General features: G+C 45.4%; 1 protein-coding gene across 4 annotated transcripts in view; it reads left to right on the top strand.

Annotated features, from left to right (window-relative positions):
- EIF2AK4 (eukaryotic translation initiation factor 2 alpha kinase 4) overlaps positions 1-27,569 on the top strand; it is a 104,327-nt gene that overhangs the window by 54,586 nt on the left and 22,172 nt on the right. For all 4 annotated transcript variants that reach the window (XM_034661176.1, XM_034661175.1, XM_034661177.1 and 1 more), the window contains 15 exons: positions 289-352; positions 3,259-3,342; positions 5,052-5,174; positions 7,345-7,449; positions 9,264-9,318; positions 10,134-10,213; positions 12,747-12,848; positions 14,250-14,303; positions 16,921-17,157; positions 18,669-18,741; positions 19,360-19,481; positions 21,466-21,515; positions 22,477-22,645; positions 23,644-23,760; positions 25,500-25,565. In XM_034661176.1, coding sequence (XP_034517067.1) covers positions 289-352; positions 3,259-3,342; positions 5,052-5,174; positions 7,345-7,449; positions 9,264-9,318; positions 10,134-10,213; positions 12,747-12,848; positions 14,250-14,303; positions 16,921-17,157; positions 18,669-18,741; positions 19,360-19,481; positions 21,466-21,515; positions 22,477-22,645; positions 23,644-23,760; positions 25,500-25,565 — 1,501 coding nt within the window. The remainder of the gene's footprint in view (positions 1-288; positions 353-3,258; positions 3,343-5,051; positions 5,175-7,344; positions 7,450-9,263; positions 9,319-10,133; positions 10,214-12,746; positions 12,849-14,249; positions 14,304-16,920; positions 17,158-18,668; positions 18,742-19,359; positions 19,482-21,465; positions 21,516-22,476; positions 22,646-23,643; positions 23,761-25,499; positions 25,566-27,569) is intronic.

Genomic DNA, 27,569 nt, shown 5'->3' with positions numbered 1-27,569 from the left:
CATTGATAGAAAGTTTTTTTTTAAAAGAGCATTATTTTGGATTAGGGCTTCCGACTCTGGGACATTTAAAAACTAACTTAGAATCTTGACGTAGGGCCAACTGCAGTTCCAAAAAGTCAAGAATTACGATCCTAAATGTTGTGCATCTCAGAAGCTACCCTGGTCGGTCTTGACTTTCCAGGTTTGCTTTCATCCTGTCCAGTTGGGTACAGTTGATCTTAACTCTTAGCTATGGAATTATAACAGGGAATTTGATTTCTTTAGTATTTCTCTGTTTCTCTTTTTAAGACCTGCTTCAGATTCTGACAGTGATATCATCTTTGAAGATGAGAACAGTAAGAGTCAGAATCAGGTAAATATATAAATAGAAATTACACCATTTTATCGGGTGGGCATGTAAAAAAACCAGCATTCGATGTTATAAACCCCAGGTGGAACAGTAAAGCCTCACTCGGATAGGCAGATATAGAAACTGTCAGTTTTGAATTTATTTAACGTACACACTACACCTTTGTTTTTATGGACCTTAATTTGTGCTTAACCTAATATACCTGCTTTTAGACGAGAGGAGTAAATTGACATGCTGGTTTTTGTTTTGTTTCTTTAAATGAAAACCATTTCCTAGTTTTGGGGAAGCTTAATGTGGTTGGGGATAGGGATCAATTTGAGTAATTAAACAGCCTAATTGTACAGTTATGTTGGTCTCTATGACCAGTTAATACAGATTACTTATTCTCATAAACCATCATCTAGAACAGTGTTTTGACACTGAGTCATGGTCCTGTAATAGGCTGTGGAATCAGTTTTCAGGCCCACAGCCAGCTTCATTTAATTTTTAGTGCTGTAGGGAAGAGTGGAGACCATGCGTCACACTAGGAAAGGTAACATGTTTGTACCATGCCTCACATGAGTATGTGAGCTGGTGTGATATACAATAATTTCTTCGTGTGAATCATGGTCTGAAAAGTTTGGAAAAACACTGTTTGAGGTCTTGGACCCCACTCAGCCCTGCATCTTCCTCTGCCCAGAGCGGCAGAGCCCCTGAATGCTGTTGCGTGGCAGTGACAACTAGGACTGGCCGTCGTTGGTGCAGAGGAAACTTCCATGAGAAGGGGTTGAGTGCCACGACTTCATTTTCAAGAATAAAAATAGAGGGGCGCCTGGGTGGCACAGCGGTTGGGCGTCTGCCTTCGGCTCAGGGCGTGATCCCGGCGTTATGGGATCGAGCCCCACATCAGGCTCNTCTGCCCAGAGCGGCAGAGCCCCTGAATGCTGTTGCGTGGCAGTGACAACTAGGACTGGCCATCGTTGGTGCAGAGGAAACTTCCATGAGAAGGGGTTGACTGCCACGACTTCATTTTCAAGAATAAAAATAGAATTATAAGCAATTATAAGGGTGCATTCATAGTAGATAAAAGTCTACATTTAGACCCTGTTAGATAAGCAGTTAAATTGATTTGAAGGGGATTTGAATGAATTCTCCAGCATTTTCAAGAAGGAATTACCTGTTTTTTATTAAAAGTACCTTCAAATACTCTTGGTTTAAATTTGTAAATTATAGGGACACCTGCTTGGCNTTTCCTCTGCCCAGAGCGGCAGAGCCCCTGAATGCTGTTGCGTGGCAGTGACAACTAGGACTGGCCATCGTTGGTGCAGAGGAAACTTCCATGAGAAGGGGTTGACTGCCACGACTTCATTTTCAAGAATAAAAATAGAATTATAAGCAATTATAAGGGTGCATTCATAGTAGATAAAAGTCTACATTTAGACCTTGTTAGATAAGCAGTTAAATTGATTTGAAGGGGATTTGAATGAATTCTCCAGCATTTTCAAGAAGGAATTCCCTGGTTTTTTATTAAAAGTACCTTCAAATACTCTTGGTTTAAATTTGTAAATTATAGGGACACCTGCTTGGCTTAGTCGGGTAAGTGACTTCCGCTCAGGTCATGATCCTGGAGTCCCAGGATCGAGCCCCACATGGGGCTCCTTGCTCAGCGGGGAGCCTGCTTCTCTCCCTCTGCCCATCACCCTGCTCATGCTCCCTCCCTTCCTCTCTCTCTCAAATAAATAAGATCTTAAAAAAACATAAATTATAACTGCTGCTTTGATTTTAGCATTAGTTGTGCATTTAATTATTATGGGAGCCCAAATTTATAATCCTGGTTTTGCTCAGTTAAGGACAACATCCCACGGGCATTCTAATTGATGGGTAGAAGCCTCCAAGAGATTAACAGTCTTCTACAGATAATCCCCAGGGTATGTAAATGATTCAAGAGTAGAACTTGATTGTTGCGGAACAGAGGTGCTTCTTTTTTTCCTTTGCTAAAGGAAAAATGTTGAAAAATTCTTCCACAAACTGTAAATCAGAAACCGTCAGATGGTACCTGATGCTTTTTCCTCAGCCAGTCCTTTTTCCCCAGGTGCTGTTGAGGGGAAATACTTAAATACATTTATGAGAAGAACCAAAGAACTTTATCTTTTTTTTAAGTTCTTATTTATTTATTCAGACGAGCAGGGGAAGTGGCAGGCAGAGAGAGGAGCAGACTCCCCGCTGAGCTAGGAGCCCAATGCAGGACTCCATCCCAGGACCCTGAGATCCTGACCTGAGCCCAAGGCAGACGCTCAACCAACTGAGCCACCCAGGTGCCCCTAAAAGAACTTGAAAAAAAAAAAAAAAGGGACAAGAGTTAGAAAATGACCTGTAGGGGAAAAATAGATTCACCCTGTGGAAGAGCATTCTGGAGGGTCAGTCACAGTAAGTGGCAGCCCGGTGCTTTTCCCTGAGTGGTGCGGCCTGAGGGCGGTGTGCTTTTTGCTAATATCATCAACATTTAGGTTGATTTAGCTAAGGATGGATCTCTTCTCTTCTGTTTCCAAAGGAAGCCTGCCATCAAAGAAAGGCATTCCATGAAGTCTGAAACCTTAAAATACTAGCCTGTACACATTTTTCCTTTCTTACCCATAGAAAGATACCCGTGGTAAGAAAGAATTGACTTGACTTGGAATCTTTCTGTAGAGCGCACACTGTAATACCTGCCTATTTCCCCCATCATTATTCTATATAGTGACATACGTGCAAGCCAGGCAGTAGGTTCTAGTAATAGCACAATTGCCCTTTCAATGCTGGCAGCCTCCCCCCTGAGGCAGCAGGATGTCCGTGGGTGTGTTGGGGGCGGGCACAAAGGACTGGAGCAAGGTGATGGTCGTGTCCCATTTCCACTCCCATTCCTGAGTTCTCCCGTGTTCCCCTTGGATTAGGATGAAGACTGCAATGGGAAGAGCAGTTGCCATGAAAGCGAGCCATCGGCGACCGTGGAAGCCGTGCACTACCTGTACATCCAGGTGAGGCCCGGGCGTGGGCGCGGCTTGGTGACACAGCACCTCCCGGTGGTTGCTGTGGGGATGTTGCAGGAGGCTAGAGCAAGACGGTGGGCAGAGGAGGGCTCCCCGGCACTGCCGCAGATGACTTGACCCAAGCCGATCATGGCATGGAGGCCCTGCCCCCGAGCCTTGAACTCGTGTTTCTGTACCGTAGCAGGAGACGGCATAGGGCGGTGGTTATGGGCTCTGGACTCAGGCTGTGTAAGTTCTCGTCCTGGATCCCCCAGTCACAGCCTGTGAGCTCCGACAAGTTTCTTCCTCATTCTGTGCGCATCTAGCTATCTCAATGACTGGTGAAGAGCAAGAGAAATAACGTCTTTAAGATCATTAGAACCATACCTGAGTTCTGTAAATGCTGGACTTGCACGTACAGAAGTTCCACTCTGTCTAACAAGTTGAATCTGAACAAGTAAGGCGTGATGCGGACACATCTTGCACGTGCAGAAACACCAGCATGGCTTCAGGCCAAGTGCCTAAAGTCCTGGAACCCCTGGGTGACAGGAGCCCCAGGCAAACCACTTCAATGGGGCTTTAGTAAAAGGAAGCCTGCCCCTATGCCTGAGGGCCAGAGTCCCGGACAGTGGGGAGCTTTGCCCGCAGAGAGACGATCGCAGACCCACGAGGAACAGCCTGCCTCTCCCCCAAGTAAATAGGACCATGGGGCATTATTAGGATTTGCAGCCCTGTCTGTAAGTAGGCAGATCTTTAAGTGTGGGATGCAGTACTGTGTGCCAGAAACGAAGCCTCAGACAAGTACAGCGTTTGAAAAGAGACTAATTAGGTGGCTGCTTTTAATTATTCCCTAATACAAACATCTCTGAGGTACCACTCACAGATAAAGCATTTGTCCTCTAAACCACTAACTGTTAGGTCTGCACTCCGTGCATTCAGTCTCCAGACAGTTATGAGTCAGAAGTGCGTAGGGAGGTGTGTCTGGAGGTGTGGCCGGATCACAGTCTGGGAGTCACAGGCCCTGGGAGGGCTCGAGAATGAGTCAGAATCTGGAGGTGGTTAGAGCATGAGGGGATGTTCCTCTCTTTAAAAACAGCAAAATCCTTCTTCATGAGAAATCTCAACTCTGGCACTGGTTTGAAACCGAGAGGCCGGTTTTCTAAATCAAAGGCTACGTGGTGATTGAAGATTTCAATGATACTGCATTGTTTTCTGATACATTAATATTTAAGAAGGGGTGAGAGAGAGCCTTGTCGTGGATGTTTGGATATTCATGTTTTGCTCTAGACTTGAAGGTCACTGTCGTTAATTCAAAGTACAGATGAGAAAGACTCATGACATCATTAGATTTTTAATTAGACTTTTTGGAAATTTGGATTCGGAAACAATTGTGTAGAACAAATAAAATTTTACTTAATTCTCAGTTTTTTCATTATTTGAAAAATAATGAAATTATGACAAAGATTTTAAACAAGTCTTATTTTTTAATGAACGATAAAAATTAAAATGGTTATGTTGGGGTGCTGTGATAATGCCTCTTCCCCCCAGTTTTTTAAATACTGTTTGTTTCTTTTCTCAAAAAAAACAATTACGCCTTGCCTTTAACTACTTAAAATCCACAGCACATGTTTAAAATGGAGGATTACATTAATTGCCATTGTCCACCTTAATTGAACCCCTGTATAATCAGATGCTGCCTGGTTTGTTCTTGTCCCCAGATGGAGTACTGTGAAAAGAGCACTTTGCGTGACACCATTGACCAGGGGCTGTATCAGGACACCGTCAGACTCTGGAGGCTTTTTCGAGAGATTCTGGATGGATTGGCATATATCCATGAGAAAGTAAACTTTATAACATTTCATGCCTGAAAACTTACATTTATATAAAACTTACAACAAAAAAATATCTGAGATTGGAGAAAAACAGAAACAGAGGGAAAATTATGGGTATATTGAAATTTATTTTTATAGGTCAGACATGTCAAAAGATAAAATAGCATAAGGTATCAAAGTTCAAAGAAAAGATTGAAGGTTAGGACAGGGGTCAGCAAACTGTGGCCATGGGGTCAAATCCAGCCTCTACCTGCTTTTATATGACCTGTGAGCTAAGAGAAGCTTTTACATTTTTTTTTAAAAAGATTTTATTTATTTGACAGTACACAAGCAGGGGGAGCAGCAGAGGGAGAGGGAAAAGCAGGCTCCCCACTGAGCAGGGAGCCCAACATAGGGCTCGATCCCAGAACTCTGGGATCATGACCTGAGCCAAAGGCAGATGCTTAACGAACTGAGCCACCCAGGAGCCCCTACATTTTTTTCTTTTAAAGTAGGTTCCACACCCAGCTTGGAGCCCAGTGCAGGGCTTGAACTCACAGTCCTGAGATCAAGACTCCAATACTTAACTAATTGAGGCAACAAGGTGCCCAGCTTTTGCATTTTTAAAGGATTGTTAAAAAAAAAAAAATCAATAAGAATATTTCATGACACATGAAAATTCTGTGAAATTCAAATTTTAGTGTCCACGATAAAGTTTTAGGGGCAGAGCCATGCTGGTTTGTTTACATATTGCCTATGGCTGTGTTTGTGTTACAGCTGTGGGTTTGAATGGTTATGGCAGAGACTGCAGGGCCCATAACGTGTAAAATATTTATCTGGCCCTTCAGAAGAAGAGTTCTCCAACCTCTGGGTTAAGCAGAGATGTTTCAACACACATAAAATGCAAGAGTGATTCCTTCAGTTGCTTAGAATAAAGTGAGTGTGATTAATACAGGCCCAGTTATTTGATTCTAACTGGCTTAGTGCTGTCCTTCCTAGGATCATGGTGAAATCAAAATGTCATCTGGCAGGGGTAGAGATGAGACTGAGAAACACAGCTCACCACATAGTATAAAATGTCATTTTATAAAGCCAGAAATTGTCATGACAACGTAAATGCTAACGGACCTAGCTTCAGGGTGAAACTGCTTACATCTTAAAAATGGGATTATCTGATGCATTGGGCAGTGTACATATGTTTTTTTTTCCTTTGCATAATTTTCTTTAACCTGAAAATGTTTATACACTCCTATTTTTATACTGAAAAACCAGGCCTGTAATTTACACATGTCTAGTTTATAAATGATTTGGTGGTATAATGTTTGCAAGGTTGGAAATAAAAATGAATTCTAATGACGGCCATTAGAACTCTGTTACAGTGATATCGCCCAGGGTCCTAGAACTGCTCCCCGCGCGCTCTCTTCCCCTGCATCTCATTTGCTCAGCATCTGCTAACCATCTGCTGGGTGTCTAATGCTGTGCCCCACCTAGAAATGCAGTCCGGCACAAGGATATAGAAACCCCATACTTGGGAGGGACTTGTTCTCTTTTGAAGGAGCCAAAATTTACCTTCATGTAACAGTAAAGGGATCATATAATAAGGTGTTTTAATTATTTCCTATATTGTAGCACCTGAAACAGTAAGCATCATGAAGGTGCCAGTAGGAAGGGGCGAAAGCCAAGTTCACGCAACAGTTAATCGTTGAGCACTTACGTGTGCACTGGGGATGCAGTTGAATTAGAATCACTGCGGAAGGCTTTGTAGGGGAGTTGGCATTTGGTACTGTTGGCACAATTCAAATGAGCGGAGGAAACAAGAATTTTCGAGGCAGGGGAAATAGTATGAAGAGAAGAATAGGAGAAGGAATGAACATGGTGTGTATCTCCCCAAACAGAGATGCTGCAGGGTCTGTGATGCCGCAGAGAGAGAGATTGGGAACCCAGTGGAGGGGGCCCTTGGATGCCCCCAGGGAACCACTTGGATTTGACCTCCTCTAGGACTGCCAGCAGGTAGACTGGGAGGTGGTGGCAAGGTCATTGGCAGGATAGTCATTGGAAGACAGTGGAGAGGCCAGACAGCCTGGACCAGTCGGAGGGAGAAGACCTCATCTGCATCTCGTCATTAGGTTGGCCTTTGAAATTAGGAAACAGGTAAACTATAAACTGTGTTGGGAAACAGTTATATTTTCTCTTCCATCAGGGAATGATTCACCGGGATTTGAAGCCTGTCAACATTTTTTTGGATTCCGACGACCATGTGAAAATAGGTGATTTTGGTTTAGCGACAGACCATCTAGCCTTCACTGTGAGTATTTTTCAGACTGTGCCTAAAAAATGGACCCATGTGCCTTGATAATCCTGTCTTGCAGCACGTTCATGGTTATGAGTTGATTGAACTCTGCTCTGTAATCCTCAGGAAATTCTGGGTCTGAAGGGGTGAGCTACAAATGATCCTTCCGGCTTTGAAAGGATGAATACATTGTAGTGCGGATGTTCCACTTGAGAGACATAAAATTATTATTTTGTGGATGATATTTAGGGCAAAGGCATATAATACTTGATGAGATAATTTGGCCATTCAGTCTACCATGCCAGGCACTGGGCTAGATGCTTTACCCTTGAGGGGCTTTTTGTTCATTTAAGGAAATAGAGCTCAAAAAACCATGGAACCCCAGAAGAACCAGTCCTAGACATCATTATAGAATAGTGGTTTAACATGCAAAACTAAAAGAATATGAAGTGAGAGAAACAGTGATAAAAGAACAAAAGGCAGGAGAAAACTGACATATGGTTATGAGGACCCAGAGAGGTCATATAAAGAAACGAGCATTTCAGATGGGCCTTAAAGGATGGCTGGGAGTCCAGCAGGCTGAGATTGAAGGCAGACCAGGGCAAGAGATCTGAGAGTGACAGCATAAGCAAAGGCCCTGGGGTGAACAGACATGACTGTCGGGAGGTCAGCATGTTGTCTGGTTGGTTAAAACTGTGAAGCGTCAGGGGAGTGGTGAGGATGCTGGAAAGTTGGGGAGTCTTGTAGGGGGAGGCCTTAAGTGCCAGAGGAGAGTCTTCCCATAAGCCAGAGTTGCTAGGCACGAAATCTCTAGTACATGCATGCAATTCTAAGGGTGGTCAGAGATTTAGATCAGTGGTGAGAACAACCATAGGGACAAAACTAGAAGGTGAGGTTAGGAATGGAGAGGGAGGAAACGGAAGGGGGACAGTGAGGGTGTGGTCCTGAGCAGAATAGTGGGACAAGTGCTAAGACCAAGGAAGGGCCTTGCGATGGGGATCCCGATCCCCAAACCAAAGAATGTAACTTAGTATCTGCAGGCTGTAGTATAGTGAGCAGGTAAGAGCACAGGCTGCAGAGGCCCCCGACCGGGGCTAGAATCCGATTTTCCCTGCCACTTCCTTGTGGTGTGACCTCGGGCAGCTTAGTTAACCTCTCGGTACCTCATCTGTATGACATGCCTAATGCTAGAACCTACTTCAGAGAGTTGTCGACAGGATAAAAGGAGAGTACAGGTGAAGCCCCCGGAGTAGGGCCTGCCGTGGAGAACGTGAGAGATGCCGTTACGGACGGCGGTGCGTGTGAGAGGAGCCCATGCAGGGGTGACTGAGGCAGTGCGTGAGATGGTGCTGTCCCGGATGCAGCTGAGAACGGTGGGCCTGCCTGCGAGGGGCTGGCAGGGACAGGGGAGTGGATGTGGCGACCAGCCGCTAGGGAAGAAGAGTAAGCATGGACCCTCTTAGGTAGCAGCGGGAAAGTCCGAAAGTGAGTTTGTGGTGGTGGTTCGTACGCTCTTAATCTGCTGGTAAACAGATTCTGCTTTGGCGTTTGCAAACGTGAAAATAAATTGGTTTCTCTTTCGGGGCCTTCTGCCTTGAAGGAGGAGTTCCTCACTGAGGGGCTCTTCTCCTTGATGTCATGGGGGTTTCCAGGAGTCCCGCATTAGCAGGCTAACTCAACTAAAACTATTTAGAGCACAGAAAAAGCATTATTGTGGTTAGTCTGTTTTGTGTGTGTAATTTTTCAGTCAGTCTTCATTTAGAAGTGGAGAGGCCATTGCTGTGGAATAACAACACTAATAATGATCTTTGGCCGGCCTGTGTTTTTAGGCTGACGGCAAGCAAGATGATTCGGCAGATCACTTGACTAAATCAGACCCTTCAGGTAAATACAGGAGACTGCATATTCAGTTAGTGAATTAAAAAGCAGACCACAAGGGTTTTCTTCCCTTATTTTCTCTCTCTCTCTCTCTTCTTTTTTTTAAACATACAAAAATCTGTGCAAATATCATGTATACCACCTGAGAAGCGTGGAGATACATGTATACGCATGAAACCATCCACTCAACCTATGTCATAAACATATCCATCACATCCAAGTTTCTTCCTGCCCTCTTAATTATTATTATTATTACTTAATTTTGTGGTAAGAACACTCAACATAAGATTTCGTCTTAGGAAAAATTCAAGTATGCCATACAGTACAAAATTTCTTAATCTGAAACCTGTTTTTCATCTGTCAAGATTTTATTGTAAAGCAAATTACCATTACTCATTAAATTAACAGAATCATGAAAATGCTTTAATTTTTCCCCCTCTTCATTATATTAACTGTTCCTCGAAACTTCAGGAAATCAGAGCTTCAGTTAGAATAACTGGCTCTCATGGATAGACAGTTACACTTTGACCCCACATGGTAATGTGAGGTTACTTCATGACCTGGGACGTCTGGGGTCTTCTGTCTGCACTGCCCCCTCTGCAACAGCCAAGACCTCCTGTGTGGAACAGAGTCTGTGGCCATACGTGACTTCGGGTTAATCCCTCGGTGAAGGGCATGCTGCTGCTTCCTCTGAAGCCCGTGAACAATTAACAGATCATGCCTCACTCCTGAGAAACCCTCCCCCCCTTTTTTAATGAAAATTTGCCTTACCTCTTAAGTCCTGTTATTAGAAAGGTTTCCCTTTGTCTTCTTCCACGCAGGTCATTTGACTGGCATGGTTGGTACTGCTTTATACGTAAGCCCAGAGGTCCAAGGAAGCAGTAGACCCACGTACAACCAGGTAAAGGGGAAGCTTTCTGGGGAGAAGGGGAGGTCTCAAGAGTGAGATTGTAGTGAGAACATGAAGATCACAGCGTTTGGTGTTAATTAGCAGCGGAAACAGGAACACTGATTCCCTTGGTAATATCCACATGTGTGTTGAGTTGACAACTCCGCTGAGGCGGCTGCTGTTGCTGTGAAGGACCTTACTTACAGTCTGTCCATCCAGAGAGGAATTGTGCTAACGCTTCCTAAGCCAGGCCCCAGAAATACAGAGAACAGGACAGTTGACTAATAAGGTGGGCGTCTTACTCCAGCCCTTGGGGAGTTTAGCCTTTGGTGGATGAAACAGACAATAAACAAGTGAAAAAATAAAATAATCACAAATTGTTAAGAAAAGAAATGGACTCCAGTGACTAGAGAACAATAGGAGGCATCATCTCCAGATAAACTGACCAGAGAAGGCTTCCTCCAGAGGATGGCTTTAAGGATAAAGAAGGGACAAGCCACATGAAGTTGGGAACTGAGAGGAAAAAGGGGTAAGCAGAAGAAATAGCATGCGTAAGGGGAAAACTCTGAGTGAGCGCTCACTTGGCACATGGGAGACAATCAAAAAGAATATGCAAGCAGCTACAGCATGGTGAGCGACGCGGGGGAGAGGCATGACATGAAGCTGGAAAGGAAGACCGGGGTCAGATGGGGCTGGAGGCTTTGCCGAAGTCAGGTGGGGTGGCTAGCTGGAACCAGAATAGTAGCAGTGTAAGTGATGAGTAAGACACATTGTGGAGGGGGGTTCCCAGGCATTCCTGATGGAGCAGACGTTGGGTGGGGAAAAGGAAGGTGATAGGACAGTGTTCACATTTCTGCTGGAGCAGCTGGGAGCAGGCTGGTTGACCAAGATGGGGAGAGACAGGAGGAGACAGCAGGAAAATTCCATTTCCGGGGGGGGGGGCACATGTTAATTTGGAAATGCCTGATGAGAGATCCAGTTAGAGATGTCCGGTAGGTTATTAAAGACTCGGGACTTGAGTCTAGAAGAAAGGTCAGAATCAGAGGTATAAATTTGAGAGTCATCGGCACACAGATGGGATTTAAAGCCATGAGACTGGATGGGATCCCTTAGGGTGAGAGTGTAGAGCTGATTTTCAAAAATACACTAGGCAGGCGGTTCACCTCAGAGCGTATTTTCAGGCTCACAGTGAACCCCAAGCCTGGGTTTTGGTTCTGGCAAGGAGCGCTGGGCAGTGACTAGAATTAAACTCACTGGACTGCCAAATACCCAGCTGTGGCGCGGTGGGCGTGGCGCGGTGGGCGTGGCGCGGTGGGTGCGGGCGCCTTTAGTTCAGTTTGCAGATTGTAATGAAATACTTAGAGGCTCTTTCAACCCTCTAGCCCAGCACTTCTCCCTTTTGAAATTTACCCAGCGGAAACAACATCCAAAAAGATGGGTATAAAAGGGGTTTGTCACTATTTAGAACAGTGAGAAATACCGGTGTTAAGAAACGAATGGTTAAATAAATTATGGGACTTCCATGTAATTGAATACAATATGTCATTAAAATCATGTTTTAGAAACCTGTTTTAGAAAAGCGATACAGTAGTTGAAAAATATTCACGCTATCTTAGGGGAATAAAAGTTACAAAACGTATGATTCTAGTTTTACAATGTGTGTGCCTGTGTGCATGGGTGCGTGGATGTAAAAACCCACAGGGGTGGGCAACTATCTCAGACATCAGTAGTAAGTATCCTTGAGCAGCGGGGTAATGAGTGAGTGCTGTTTTTCTTGGTGCTTCTCTGGATGTTCCACATTTTCTACAGCCAGTGTGTCGGAAATACCACAGCAAATGTTTGTTTTTAGGACTTGGGAGGTCACTGGTGATAATTAGAGTCTCTCCTACTACTCCTGGAGTTCAAATTCATGCCAGAGTTGCCCTTGAATGTGGCTTGTGTGCCTGTGAGTAGTTTGCCGTGGACAGTCTCCTGTCAGCAGGACTCTGTTGGCTGCCTCAGGCCCTCCGCTCTCTGCACATCATTCCTCCCCTCGGCAGCTCCCTCCCTGACACTGCACTGACTCGTCCCTTTTCTTTTTAGTTGTATTTCCCTATTCTATTAGGATTAGTCACATGATCTTTCTGTCTTCATTGGTATGGCTTTGCAATCAGTAGCTGACCTCTCCTGTCAACTGCAGATTTTGGTCTGCATTCCACTTTCAAGATGATTTGTAAAGGTGCAAAGCAGATCCTTTGACAGATCTCAGTTGTCCTTGCTGTGTAGTGATTACTCTCAGTGTTTGGCCAGTGGTTTTCTACGTCTGTGTATACAGCTAAACCAGTGACAATGAATTTTCAAGGAAAGTGTTGAGATGTCATACCAGGTATTTTATCTGTACTTTATAACTATGATTTTTTAGAATAAATCAAGTTTTTTTCTAGTGTGGCTTGTTTTTCCCTTATGCAAACTTTTTTTTGCAGCTAACAGTGTTCATACTCTCATTCCCTGGTAAATGACACATTCGTGTCAAGGCTGTCTAAATACAGTTCCTTTTACTCCCTAGAAAGTGGATCTCTTCAGCCTGGGAATTATCTTCTTTGAGATGTCCTATCACCCCATGGTCACAGCCTCAGAAAGAATCTTTGTTCTCAACCAACTCAGAGATGTACGTATCACATTGTTTAATGCCTCAGTTTCCAGCAACCCAAATCTTAGCATGAATGTCAGAATTTAATGCAGGATATTTTTCTGGTATTTATAATATGAAAGAGGCAGTCTTACTGTTACCTTATTTCTTTTTTTTTTTTTTTTTTTTTAAGATTTTGTGTATTCATTTTAGAGGGAGTGTCTGCCGTGCAAGCACGGGGAGGGGCAAAGGGAAAGAGAGGGAGAGAGAATTTCCATGACATGGGACTTGATCTCATGACCTTGAGATCATGACCTGAGCCAAAATCAAGAGTCGGATGCTTAACTAACTGTGCCACCCAGGTGCCCCGCCCAGTGGTTTTAAAGCAAAGAAAGGATCCAGAAATTTTGCAGATACCAATAAAGTTGCAACAGTGGGAATAGGTTAAAAGGAAAATAGATATTTAGTTCTAGAAATTAAAGGTTCCCACTGAGTGGATGTGGTGTTAATGCCTAAACGGTACCCCCATGGCCAGAAGTTAAAAAGGGTCTGAAGATGATAGTCAGCCTCTTGACTTTTTTTAATGAGGGAAGTCTCCCTCTGCGTACTTGGGATTAATCCTTGCCTCAGTTGTTGCCCAGACTAAAAGGGACTAACGTTAATAGTTCGTGAGGCCAAGGATGGCCACTGCAAACAGCACTAGGCTGAAAGTGGAGAGGAAGGTTTGGGCGAGGGTGATGGAGATTGGCGGTTCATGAGCAAGAGATGCAACGAGCCTTCTTTTCTCGTGAGCCACAGTCTTCTAGATATTTTTGAAAACTGTTAAACTGTTTTATTTGCAGTGTGGCATGGACCGTGGTGTTCACAAAGTATGGAGATAAGTGATTACCATGTCCTTGCCTTGACTTGGAATGTTCTTACAGGATTATGTCCTGCATGAAGTGCCTTTCTTAGTCTAAAATTCATGTTTGTTCCCTCATTTCAAGAATATCTAAACTGTAAAAAAGAAAAAAACAAAAAACGAGACTGGCAAGTTAATGTTATGATTGAGCTCTTATTTACCAGAAAGGTGAGAGGTTTTCAGCAGGTAGAGGTTTCAGTATTAATGGTTTTCTTTGGCTCTTTGTGGGCTTTGGTGTTTTTTGCCTCTTTTCATCTGTGTGTTTACTAAAGCTATTTTGTCTTCCTCTGAAACCGTTCAATTTTAAAATACTTTGTCCTCAGCTGAGGTGCAGTCACCGAGGCTGTCATTTGGGTCAAGTTTGTATTAAAACAACATATATGTACTGGGCACAATGGGCATCGGGTTTCAAGAAAGTATTACTTTGAGTCTTTCCTTGTCTTCATTTCTGTCCTTGATTTTCTTACCTCCGGGGAATAAATGCATTCACTGTGGCAGTTTGCCAAGCACTTGCTGATTTGAATATTATATTCTTTTAGCCCACTTCGCCGAAGTTTCCAGAAGATTTCGATGATGGAGAGCATACAAAGCAGGTAATTTTCTGATGCTTTCATTATGGCATCTTCACTCCTGGATTTTAATCACTGTTTTTCTTCTTTTCCAATTAGTCATCTTCTGCCACTCATTCTCTTGTGCCCTGGGAACAGTGTGGGGGAAAAATATCAAAAGGTGAAGTGCTTAAAATGTTATTAGACTTGAAACACACCAAAAAAATGCCAAGGACTGGCACAGAAAATGAGAGAACCCCAGGGTTCGCTTGTGTGGTTTATTGTGCTTTTGAAGTGGTTTGGAACCTTGGTTTGGCTGTTGGAAAAAAAGAGAATGCTTTTAGATGTCATTATTTTAGAGAAAGTTTGGAACTTTTTGAGAAAAGAGAAATACAATTTAAAACTATAATTTTGTCCCATTTTGTAGATAAAGTAGCTCAGATTGTAAAGGGGAAGACTAGACGGTCTGATGTTAACAGTCTTTTAAAGTAAAATACTTTCTCCCCCATGCTAAAAATATCTGGGCAGGCGTGTATGTAACTCATGTCCTGGGGTCTTTGGCACCCAGCTGATTTGAATGAATAATGATTTGTGAATTTGTGTCTTGTGCCTCCGGTGCGCGTTGCTTCCTCGTGCTTGGTGGTTTGTGGTGGTGAAGCCTTCTGTGGTTGATACTCCTGGCATGAAAGTTTATTCCTGAAACTGACTTTTTTTTTTCCTTAAGATTTTATTTATTTATGTGAGAGAGAATGAGCAAGAGAGAGAGCACAGCAGGGGGAGAGGCAGAGGGAGAGGGAGAAGCAGACTCCCCGCTGAGCAGGGATCCTGACGCGGGGCTGGATCCGAGGACCCTGTGATCATGACCTGAGCCGAAGGCAGACACCCAACCGACTGAGCCACCCAGGCACCCCCTGAAACTGACTTTCCTTAATGATAATCAAGGCAAAATCCCTTATTTAAATCACTAACGTCGAGGGCAGAAAGCTAGCTGGATCATGGCATTAGTTTGCAATTTCTTGCTTATTGGTGATGTATCTGGTTGGACGAGTCACTTAAATTATTGAGACTAATTTTCCTCACTTGTCAAATAAAAGGATTTAGTATGCTTTATTTCCATCAGCACTGCCATCCTGTAATTCGGTAGTATCTAACATGACATTTATTTATGGCGAGAGGGACCCGGTCTGCCTCGCCTGTTCCGTTAGTGAAGGACCACTGGACAATACACTAGATTACATTTCTTCCTCTTTAGTTAGCTCCTATCATTGATTTGAACGGAGCCATTTCCTGTGTTTCCGGATGTCATAAATAAATTTTGCTTTCATAGCCTCTCCCTGTAACAAGGTCAGACTTATTCAGTATTCCCACATGTTGGCAGCTGTGAGGTCTGTTTTATTAAACTATAGACACGAGGGCAACTGTATAAACCATTTCTCTCGGTGATGATTGCTCGCCTCTCACAGGTATGCACTTGGTGTGTTTGGGTTGGAACAACTTGGTCCCCAGACCGCAGCCCCTACTACCCCCCACATCACAGTCGTTGCTTTTTATCTGAAAGGAGGCAGCCTAGAAAGTGCTTCTGTACTAAATATAAGACAACTGTTGCCCCACAACAGAAATGGAGCAGTGTAACAGGGTCTGTATTGCTGAATAGGGTATTATTTTTACCAATTTAATGTAACTTTTCATTAAAGTTGTATCCTATCAGTTCCTTTCTTTACGTGTGCGTTTATTTCAGCCTAAGACAGGCATTTGGGGGGGGGCTGCTGGGAGAGAGTATATTGAAAATATGTAATTAGAAAGTACTTACTAAGATTCATCTAAAAGTTGAAATGTTTCTGATCCCAGGTATTCCTCTCTTTCTAAGTCCTTCCTGTAAATGAGAGAATTAAGGATATGTGAGGAAACCTTTCAAGGTTTGGGTTGTTTTCAAATAGTTCCCTCCTTAATGAGGTGGTGACTGTGAAGGCATGGTGAATGCGTAACATAAATCAAGAGAATTCCAGGGAGTGGTATTAATACAGGTAACATAAATGGAGAAGAGAAAAACAAGACGTGAGGATGCCAGCAGCCAGTACGCATTATAATTTCTACTAAAATGAATCATCTAGGGATAATTGTTTATGTCCCTGCTCTTTTTTTGAGACAGTATTTTGTGTGTTTATAAGGCAAAAGTTCTGCTCCTATGTAGTTACTGAGTTGAGGATTTTTTTGTTTATAATGATAAAATATAAAAGGGGCCCCGTCATATATTTATTTATTTGAGAGGGAGCATGCGCACGAGGCGGGGAGGAGGAACAAAGCAAGAGAGACAGACTCTCCGCTGAGCATGGAGCCTAACGCGGGGCTCGATCCCACGACCCCGAGATCATGACGTGAGCGGAAATCAAGAGTCACGCTCAATAGACTGAGCCAACCAGGCGCCCCAGGGTCTCTGCCCTTTCAGAAACACTCCTGTTACACTGTTGCACAACTCTGTCTCCCTAATGAAGTGTGGGGAGGGAAATGACAGATGCGGAGATTTCAGAAATACCAATTGAAAGGCACCAACTACGGGAAGAAGTGTGATGTCTTGTCTTTGACCTGAACCAACCACCTGCTTGTCAGAGTTCCGGAGCAGCATCTGTTGCGTCGGGTCACCCACGCCTGGCTTTCATTACAGAAATCTGTCATCTCCTGGCTGTTGAACCACGATCCTGCCAAGCGGCCCACAGCCACTGAGCTGCTCAAGAGCGAGCTGCTGCCCCCACCCCAGATGGAGGAGTCCGAGCTGCACGGAGTTCTGCACCACACCCTGGCCAACGTGGACGGGAAGGCCTACCGCACCATGATGGCCCAGATCTTCTCCCAGCGCATCTCCCCAGCCATCGACTACACCTACGACAGCAACATGCCGAAGGTGGGCTTCAGTTGTTCTTCCGAAAGAGAGCTCAGCTCGGTTCACACAGACGGGTCGAGTCAGTTCCTTAGTTTTCGTTGATTCCTTTAATACCTCCAGCATAGGTTCTCATCTGAGGTCCGTATGTGCAGAATGTGTGCTTATGCATTATTCTGGGAAGAGCCATGGTTTTATTTTTATTTTTAAATTTTTCTTAAAAGATTTTATTTCTTTGAGAGAGAATGAGTGGTGGGGAAGTGCAGAGGGAGAGGGAGAAGCAGGCTCCCCACTGAGCAGGGAGCCCCACGCGGGGCTCGATCCCAGGCCCCAGGGATCAAGACCTAAGCCAAAGGCAGACCCTTAACCAGCTGAGCCACCCAGGCACCCCCAGGGCCATGATTTTAATCCTGTATGTCTAAGGAGTTCCCGAGCCACCCCCCTCTCCATCTGGCCAAGAGTTTAAGCAACAGTGCTTTCGGAGACGGAGCCCTGGCCCAGCTGCCCAGAGCTGAAAGCATCTAAGCAGCCGAGATCCAGACCATCTAGTCAGTCGCTCCCAACGCTGGCCACCCCTGGAGGTGCACCTGGGAGGCCCCTGGACCAACCCGACACTCAGGCCCTCCGTCCAATCTAGCGACTTGGAATCTCCAGGTGTGAGGCACCCCGAGAGTCTCTGTTTAAAAGCTCCCAGGTGGTTTCTGAGGCACAGACAAGTTTAGCAGCCTCCAACCTTTTGTCTTCCTTTTTTCTTTTTCCTCCCCTTCCTCCCTTCTTTCTTTTTCTCTTTCTTTTCAAACAAAAACAGTCTGAAACAGTATAGCAAAATGTTAAAATTAGAAAAAGTTTGTTGGGTGAACAACGGATATTTGTTACACTCTTTATATGTTTCTGTATGCTTAAAGTAATGATGTAATTTTAAAAGAGTAGGAGAGAAAGTAGTGCTACGATTTGTGGAAGATCAGTAGAGTTCTCGGGGGCCAAGCCAGTTTTTGCTGGCTGGCAATAGTAGAGACTTAAAGGATTATAGGTGACTTTTTTATTTTTGTCTTCTTGCTTGTCTGTTGTTTCTAAATTTTTTCAAGTGAAATGGTATGACTTGTATAATAAGAAACAAATGGAAAGGAAAGCTCTTTACAAAATATACAAATGTCATGTAACGTAGAAGGGGCCCACCATGGATCTCCGTAGTATGTGGACCTCCACCTGATGCCTTTAGATGTTTGATGCTCCGCGGTGTTCCGGAGAATCCTCGGGGAGCACGTGTGCACTTGACCAGCTCTCTCTGAAAGGCATGTATCGACATGGCGAAGACTTTGGACTTGGAGCTTTAGGTGGCCATCCTCCAGTGGGGCGTCCTGCAAGAGGTGCCCTTTTCTTCCCTCCCTGCAAGTATTCAAGAACGGACTCACTTGCTGACATCTCTTCTACAGTCTTGGGCATAAGTAATGTGATGCTTACTGCAAGCTACAGAGGAATATTTTAGGGGACCCCTTTGAGTTGGTTTGACGACATGTTAATTGGTCATATTTTAGGGCTTCTCGATCCGTACGTCTAAGATACAGCAACACGTGTGTGACACCATCGTCCGCATTTTTAAAAGACACGGTATGTCCTTTTTTAAAAAAAATCATAGGTCTTCTCAAAAACTGTTTTGTTTCATCATTAGAAAGTACTGTTACTAGATTTGGCTGCGACCATATTTTACCCTTATTTACTTACTAAGATTTTATTTATTTGTCAGGGAGAGAGAGACAGAGCAGGAGTTTTGGGAAAGGGGGAGGGAGAAGCAGGCTCTCCACTGAGCAGGGAGCCCGAAGCGAGGCTTGATCCCAGCACCTTGGGATCATGACCTGAGCCGAAGGCAGACGCTTAACCGACTGAGCCACCCAGGCGTCCCCATATTTTACCTTTAAATTCAGTAACAGGCACTTGACTTCGTGTGAAATTTAAGCTTATTTTTAACACTCAGCTTGTTGAGGAGAACGTTTGAATATTAGAGCCTTGCTACTAAAATACAGTTGGGTTGTAGAGTCAGAAATAAGACTGGTTAACAGACTTGACCTCAGACGAGCTGTCCGTTCATGGAGTCGTCTGAAAACTGCTAGCTGGTGATTTCAGCGGCCAGTAGCAGATGACTTCACCGTCAGGTCCGTGTTCATTTTCACTTGCCTCCAAGGAAGAATGAGAGCTTGTTGATGCGTTATTTTTTCTGACTTGGTGTAGGAGCTGTCCAGTTGTGTACCCCACTACTGCTTCCCCAAAATAGGCAAATATACGAGCACAATGAAGCCGCCTTATTCATGGACCACAGCGGGATGCTGGTGATGCTTCCTTTCGACCTGCGGGTGAGGCTGGGAACGCCCTGGGGCAGGCCAGATACCATGTCCGGCCACGGGTGGGTTACCCTTAGCCACCACTTTTCCCCCTCGGCTTACATTCTAAATATCACCTCTAGGAAACACATTGTTGAGGGAGTTATCGGGGTGAGAGCATCACTGGAATTACTGAACGTCTGACCTTGTGTTCGTCCAGCTTGCTCATGGTACAGGTGCTTACAACCCTAGAAACGGGCTCCCTGCATTGCCAGTGCCATGTCTGCGCCTCACTGCTGAGCTCTGCTGAGTGACCGCTGCGGCTTGACCTGGCCAGCTCAGACAAACGAATAGTTATTTTCTTTACCTCCTAGCTAGATTTTCACTAACTTCCTAACGTGTTAATGCAGAGAACAATTAAATTCTTCTAACAGCAAGTGCCTCTGCTAATGAGGTGTGCTGAGTTCTGCTCGTGCTTGCTTGCTTCTGATCCCCAGGGCTCCCTTTGACGGCAGCGCTCTGACGGGTTATCCACTCGCATAGTGTTGCCTGCTAACCAGCCCATCTGCAGCCCTGCACCTACATGAGACAGACGAGAGTTTCATTCCCCTCGTGTACAGAAAGCACTGACGAGTGGAGAGATGAGCAAAGGATATAACCAGGCAGTTCTCAGAATGCACGGGGCTGATAAACTTCTGAAATGATGTTCAGCCTCGTGCATGATAAGGAAATGTAAAGAAAAGGTATCTCAATTTCACCCGTTGGACTGATAAAAATATTTAAATTGCTTTACTTAAAACTGGCTGTTTATTCTGTAGGCATCAGGAGACTGAAGTGCACATTTTTTTCTTAAGATTTATTTATTTGAGAGAGCATGGATTGAGGGGATAGAGGAGAGGGAGAGGGGAGAGAATCTCAGGCAGATTGCCTGCTGAGCATGGAGCGGGATGCAGGGCTCGATTTCATGACCCCAAGATCATGAGCTGAAATCAAGAGTTGGACACTCAACCGACTGAGCCACCCAGGCGCCCCTAAAGTGCAGATTTTTAAACATTAGCTTGCTTTCTGTGAGCTAATAGTCAATCCCCCCAAATAAAAAGTGAGTACCCTTTAAGAATTTGATCCATAGTTAATGGTACGATGTTAGATCTCTTAGGACAGTCTGACAATAATTTCATAAGCTGTAGTTATTATTAGTGGGTGGGTAAGAATTTCACCTAGAAGACCAGGGAAAACCAGGGAATTCACCATAAGAGAGAAGACCCATTTTGATTGCATTATCATAAATGACATTTTAAAAAACATTTCAGTTATTTGCATAATTCACATTATTTACAGTAGCCAAGCTGTGGAAACAGCCCAAGTGTCCTTGATAGATGGATGATTGGCTAAAGACGAGGTGGTATATACGTACAATGGAATATTACTCAGCCTTAAAAAGAATGAAGTCTTGCCATTTGCAGGACCATGGATGGAACTAGAGGGTATTATGCTAAGTAAAATAAGTCGGAGAAAGACAAATACTGTCTGATTTCACTTCTGGCTGGAATCTAGAAAACAAAAACCCCAGACCCTTAAATACAGAGAACAAACTGGTGACTGCCAGAGGGGAGGTGGGTGGGGGAATGGACAAAATAGATAAAGGGAAAAAAAGTCACAGGTCACCAGATAACTTACACTGATTCTAATTTGGCATAATAAAATCAGGCAGAGCCTAGTTAATTAAATGTGAATTTTTCTCAAATTTAAAATCCTAAGAAATGCCGCGTGAATTAGGCTGGTGGCACAGCCAGCAGTGGGGTCTGCTGCTGACTGAGCACCTCAGGAACATCTCAGGGAACGCGCCTGGCGAGCCAGGCACTACTCCGTGAATATACTAAAACCACTGGGTCATACGCTGTAAAAGGGCGGACTGTATGGTATGTGAGTTGTATCTCAACAGAGCTGTTAACTAAAAAACCACAAGGCCGGGTCGTTGACACATTTTGACGTTGACCTTTGACACTTTATGTTTCAGATTCCTTTTGCAAGATATGTGGCAAGAAATAATATATTGAATTTGAAACGGTACGAAACTCCAGGGGTTTCATTCGATGGATGTGGGAGAGAAACCAAGGAAGAGTGTTTTATCACCCGTGATCCTTAACACAGCAACGAATTTGGGGTTTGAACTTTGGGTTTAAAGTAGTGAGTTTGGAATATGGTCGCAATGCCCAGCCACAGTACCCCTTTTCAGAGTGACAAAGACTCGTGGCCTTCCCTTTAGCGGACACATAGCTGTCGGCGGGGGGGGAGGTGCGCGGGTAGGTACCCTGCAGCCCCTGCCGTCTATTCTCTGCCTTCTAAAGTTCCCAAGCAACAGAACTAATTATTTTCACAAGTGGCTGCTTGACAAAAACATACGGCTGTTCTTGATCACAGCGGCCCCTTTTAAAACTTAATTGGAGGGACAAAGGGCCAGAGGTCTCTGTGTGAAAACTGCCTCCACAGGTAAGGGAACAGAAGAGCTGCTTGTAGAGAAGTGAGTAAAGCCAGCAGCCGTGTGGAACACTCGGGGCCTCTGGGCACTTAGCGGTGGAGAAGGGTTTTCTGTACATTCAGATCCCGCAGGGCTCAAGCAGCGAGATCTTCGTACGTTCGAGCAGTGTTGTCAGCGAGGCACCCTACTTAAAGCGCCTTTCTTCAAACGACGTCAGAGCTTTTTCCGTGCTTTATTCTCAGCTGCGAGTGAACAGTTAATTAATAGTCATAGTCCTAAGGTGTGTCCCTGTGTAGAGAGCGAGCACAAAGGTAAAGTTATTTCCTGTACAATTTCATCTCTGTTGCAAACATTAAAAAAAAAAAAAGAAGCAGCAGCCCCATAGTTTAATAGGGGCCTCGCTAGGAATTGGCACCTAAATCCCATCTTTACGGTCTCTAGCTCCTACCACGGATTGATTTTGTCCTGTTGCTTTCCTCTTGTTCAACAATCTCTTACACGTTTGATTCCAGTAAGCAGTGACCTGGGTTTCTGGGTTTCTCTCTCCAGATACTGCATAGAGCGCGTGTTCAGACCTCGCAAATTAGACCGATTTCATCCCAAAGAGCTGCTGGAATGTGCATTCGATATCGTCACGTCTACCACCAACAGCTCTCTGCCCACTGCCGAAGTCATCTACACGATCTGTGAGATCATCCAGGAGTTCCCGGCACTTCAGGTTACTTCCCAGGGTCTGAAATTGCGGGGTCCCCCCGCTAGAGTCCTCGACCCGGCGGGGGGGGCGTGACCGCTACAGAGCTGCCCCTCACTTTGTGCCGGCAGTGGGCCATGTTCTACTGGATAACGGGGAAGAGCTTGGTGAGGTTACTTGTGGGTTTCTCGCAGACTCTCACCCCTGCCTTGACAGGAGTGGGTTTTGTTTTCACCTGTTTTGGGGGAAGGGTGGTGTTGCTCAGCCCATTCTTCCACAGTCCAAGAGAAGATTCCTAGGATGCTTTTAGCGCGTTCACCCTCTGTGGCTCCCTCTTGCTCCCCACCCTGGCTCTCAGCTCCCCAGCTTCACTTCTCCACAAGCTGGTGTCCTGCCTCGCCAGGGGAGACTTTCTAGAGCGACTGCTGGCTCTCCTCCGGCCTTGCCTCTGCGTCCCTCACACGGGGCTGCTCCCCCCACGGCTGTGCCCAGAAAGCCTTCCTTCCCAGCTGCCATGGGCACCCCTTCTGTGCCAGGAGCCTGCCTGCTTCCTCATTGGTTGCCAGCCACCCTTTCTTCTCCACCCTCACCACCCTCGAGGGGAGATGCCACCTGGTCGTTAGGGCAGAGGTGATGCGGCCACTTTTCTGTGGACCCCGCTGCAGCCGGCTCAGCAGGCCGCTCGCTAGGGTAGTAGTTCCCCCAGCCCGTCCTTAAACGGCAGGGACTACTGAACCGGGTCCTCTCCCGTGCTGACGTCTGCGTGAACTCGTTCAGGCTTTTCACCAGGGCTGGAGACCAAAGTGGTTTAGATACGTACAATAAAGGGTTTGGTTATTTTATACTCTTGGATTATGACAGTGTAAAAAGCAGGCTTCTGAAACATAAACTAGGAGGCAGTATGCCGAGATCCAGTCCTTCCACAGTCCCCTGCCCGGATGGCAAGTTGGTGGTAAGATGCTGGATTTGGTCAGGTACCTATACTGCTTTTCTGATGAACAAGTAACTTCTCTTTCATATCCTAGGAAAGAAATTACAGTATTTACTTGAACCATACCATGTTACTGAAAGCAATCCTCTTACACTGTGGGATCCCAGAAGATAAACTCAGTCAAGTCTGTGTCATCCTGTATGATGCTGTGGTAAGCATTTAATTACTTTGACTTGATACTGAAGGATGCTAATAGTTCATAAGTATTTTCTTAGTGATGTAACCATGGAACTGAACTGGGAGTTTCATCTCCTTTCTCATTTCTCTAAAGTAAAAAAAAAAAAACCAATTGGAGGGAGTGATTGTATTGAGAATAAAGGGCTCATGTCCCTGAATTCTTCCCACCCACCCATTTACAGATGTGGTCATTGGGATTTTCGGTTGAGTGGGGGGAGAGTGGTTTAGACCACGGCGGGAGCCTCAGTTAGCACCTGCTCCCTGTTGGGTTGGGGCCGCAGCCCCTCCAGTTCCTCTTCCTGATGGAGCTGCGTCATAGCACTCGTGGTTCTCCAGTATGTGTGCGAGTACTCCACGCAAAGTGTGCAGAGCCTGGGGGGACTACTGAAAATTTTAAATAGTGTTACGGTGCTGGGATGGAGGTGAATGCTTATCTTTTCTAATTTCTTTTCATGTTAAATACTGTTTTTATAATGGGCATCCAGGAGATTGAATGACCTATAGGTTATTCATAGTCTACGATTAAGGCAGAACAAGATAGTGGATGTCTGTGCCGTTTTTTTTTTTTTTTTTTTTTTTTTTTTTTAAAGATTTTATTTATTCATGTGACAGAGAGACAGCCAAGCCAGTGAGAGAGGGAACACAGCAGGGGAGTGGGAGAGGAAGAAGCAGGCTCCCAGTGGAGGAGCCCGATGTGGGGTTCGATCCCGGAACGCCGGGATCACGCCCTGAGCCAAAGGCAGACGCTTAACGACTGCGCCACCCAGGCGCCCCTTCTTTTTTTTTTTTTTTTAAGATTTTATTTATTTACTTGAGAGACTGCATGTGAGAGAGTAGGAGAGGGGGGAGGGGCAGAGGGAGGGAGAAGCAGGCTCCCCACTGAGCAGGGAGCCCGATGCGGGGCTCGATCCCAGGACCCTGAGATCATGACGTGAGCCAAAGGCAGACACTTAACCAACTGAGCCCCCCAGGCGCCCCAGGGTTACTGTTTTCTAGACACCAAGAAGCCTAAGTAGCTTTTCTCTCATCCAGCAGATACACCTCAGGGGCCCTAATTTTACTGTCTGTTTTTCTGTGGTACTTTCCCCCCAAGTGCTGCTGCTCTTGGCAGTAGCAGACGCACTGTCCGTCGGACACTGGCGAGAACCCCAGGGACTGTGAAGGGGGCTTCACGTCATCCTTGTTCATATCCCACAGCCACAGCCTAACTGCTGGCGTGGGAAGCAGTGCTCAGAGCCCGTCAGCACGTGGCTTTTGCCAGATGGACACGGATCCATTATTCCCTCACCATCCAAACAGAAACCCCCCGGTTTGGCCTGTCCAGCTCTGAGTTGCCTCACCACTCAGCAAGGGCAACCTCCCCCTTTCCTTTCTTCTACGTTGGAGTTTTCATATTTTAAGACACATGTTAGGGGTGCCTGGCTGGCTCAGTCAGTAGAGCGTGCAACTCTTGGTCTCGGGGTTGTGGGTTTGAGCCCCACATAGGGTGTAGAGATTACTTAATAAAATCTTCCAAAAAAAAAGAGGGAGACAAATGTTAGTTTTATGCGAATTGGAAAAAAAATTCTAATCACAGAATCAATCCATCCTTCATGATTAGAAGCAGTTTGTCCAAGACGGAGGGTATACCCTTGTCGGAATTAGCCTGGAGATCATATCTTTATGTTCAGGGCCAAATTTGGTGACTCTCGTTCCCTTTCTCTTCCACGTTAGACGGAAAAGCTGACGAGGAGAGAAGTGGAAGCCAAGTTTTACAATCTGTCTTTGTCGTCTAATAGTGTGAGTACCTAGTGATGGAGCTATTACCGCTTCCTCTGTAACTCTGTGGTACCCCGGTGCCCGAGGCAGTGAGGAAGGGTGCTCCCCGGCGCCTCACAGGCAGGTTTCCCTTGAGTGTGCATAGGTTCCATGGGGACTCCTCGGGGACTAGGGGAAGAGAGCCCAGCGCGGGGCTCAGAGCCTGCCTCTCCACGCTGCTGGTCACCGTGGGGTCATCATCCTGTCTTTTCCTGATCACCAGCTGCTTTGCTGTCCCGCTCTGTACGGCCATGCTCGGCGCAGCCTCCTGCCGAGTGAGCGGGTCTAGCACTGGTTGTCCTCTTCTGAAGTACATCCTAGGGGACGGGAACGAGGCACGGAGCTCTGCAGATCCATTTGCGTTTCCCTCACCACCCTATCCCCTGCTCTTCCAACATGTCAGTTGAATTAAAACTCCTGCTTTTCTGGTACATTTCTTAGTCCTAAAATCTGACATTGGATCCCAGTGGCAATGAGGACTATCTCAAGGGGTAAACAGGTTTGTCCTGTGCTCTCAACAGGCATCAGATCGCTCTCTGATCTTCGGCACAGTAACCCATACCTCATGGAGTCACTGGCTAGCCGAAGACTACGGGGATTTTTGACATTTTCCTGAATGTTTATACGAGAAGAGATTCTTCTTTAAAACTTCCCTAGAACCCCGTCTGGGGCACTCAGTTACATGATTCTGTGGTGATCAGATTCACGTATAGGGTAGATTAAAACATGACCATTCACAGGCCAGGCGGAGACGCTCATTCTTCGGACACCTACACTGTGGCGGGCATCGTGCTGGGCGTGTAAAGGAGGCAGCTGAAGCGTCCACGGGCTGCCTTCACCTTCCTTCACACTGGCCTCTGAAGAGCCACGGGGGGTGTGTGCAGCATCTGTCTACCCCCGGTGCTCTAACCAAACTTGCACACACGCACCGTAGCTCAGAGCAGTCAGCGGTCAGCTAGGGAGCTCAACAGATGACACAGCCTGGCAGTTCTAGAAATTAAGCCAGGTTAAATTTTTGATGTTAAATACTGGATACCTATGAGCAGAAATAGTTCCGTTTATAAATAGCTTGAAGACTCTGCTCAGGAAACTGCCCAGTCTGGTGATTCCCTCCCTGAAGGTTCAAGCCCAAGAGGTTCTGCGAACCAATGTCCCGTTTCAAACATATTTCACACTCGCACACGACAGCGGCATCAGTTGCTAAAATGTCAGCTTCTTGCTGTTGAATCTCTGGTGATTGGATGATTAGCAGTAGTTCAAAGTTGTACATTTGATTAGCTTAAAAATGGAAAAACTAGCACCTAATAGAAAGGCATTTGGTGCTGTCATTATTTAAGAGTGGAACTCGGAAGAGAGTCGGAAAGTAGAAATATTGCAAGCCGGCGTCTGGCCCCGTGTTCTGAGTTTACAGATGAGACACCTCAGGCACAAAGAGATGTTGTGACTTGTCCAAAGTCACATGGAGTTGGTTGATGATGGGGTGAGGACTCAAATCTGGAGACAGTGACTCTAGTAGTGTTCCTGGTAGTTTATTAATGGAGTAATTTAATGTTAAAATTTGAGAAGAAATAGTTTTTTTATTTTAAGAGGAAAAACATTAAGAAATTGAGATTATATTACTTTTTGGATTTTTAAAAAATACACGTGGTGTATGATTATTAAACTGGATTAAGCTGAGTCTTCATTCAGCTCTGTTTCCATGCACCAATTTATCATTGAACCAGGTTACACTTGCATAGTCTTAAAGTAGCTATAACTTTAACTCCCAGAAGCTCGAGCAGAAATTTCTTTCTGGCTTATGACTGTAGTTACTTCCTGCTTCCTCTGCTGCGTGCCAGGGACTGGGCCTGGCCCACAGATCATCTCTAGCCATTGCCCTCCAGTGAAACACCACGGGTGCGGCAGCCGGGAGCTGGGATGGAGGTGTGAGTCGGAGGGAAGGATCAGGGGGCTGTCTGTGGGAGGTGACACCCGAGTGGCAACCCA

This window comes from Ailuropoda melanoleuca, chromosome 5 (assembly GCF_002007445.2).
Source record: "Ailuropoda melanoleuca isolate Jingjing chromosome 5, ASM200744v2, whole genome shotgun sequence".
Classification (NCBI taxonomy): Eukaryota; Metazoa; Chordata; class Mammalia; order Carnivora; family Ursidae; genus Ailuropoda; species Ailuropoda melanoleuca.
The sequence above is the reverse complement of the archived record's forward strand: the minus strand, read 5'-3'. Positions and strand labels throughout refer to the sequence as shown.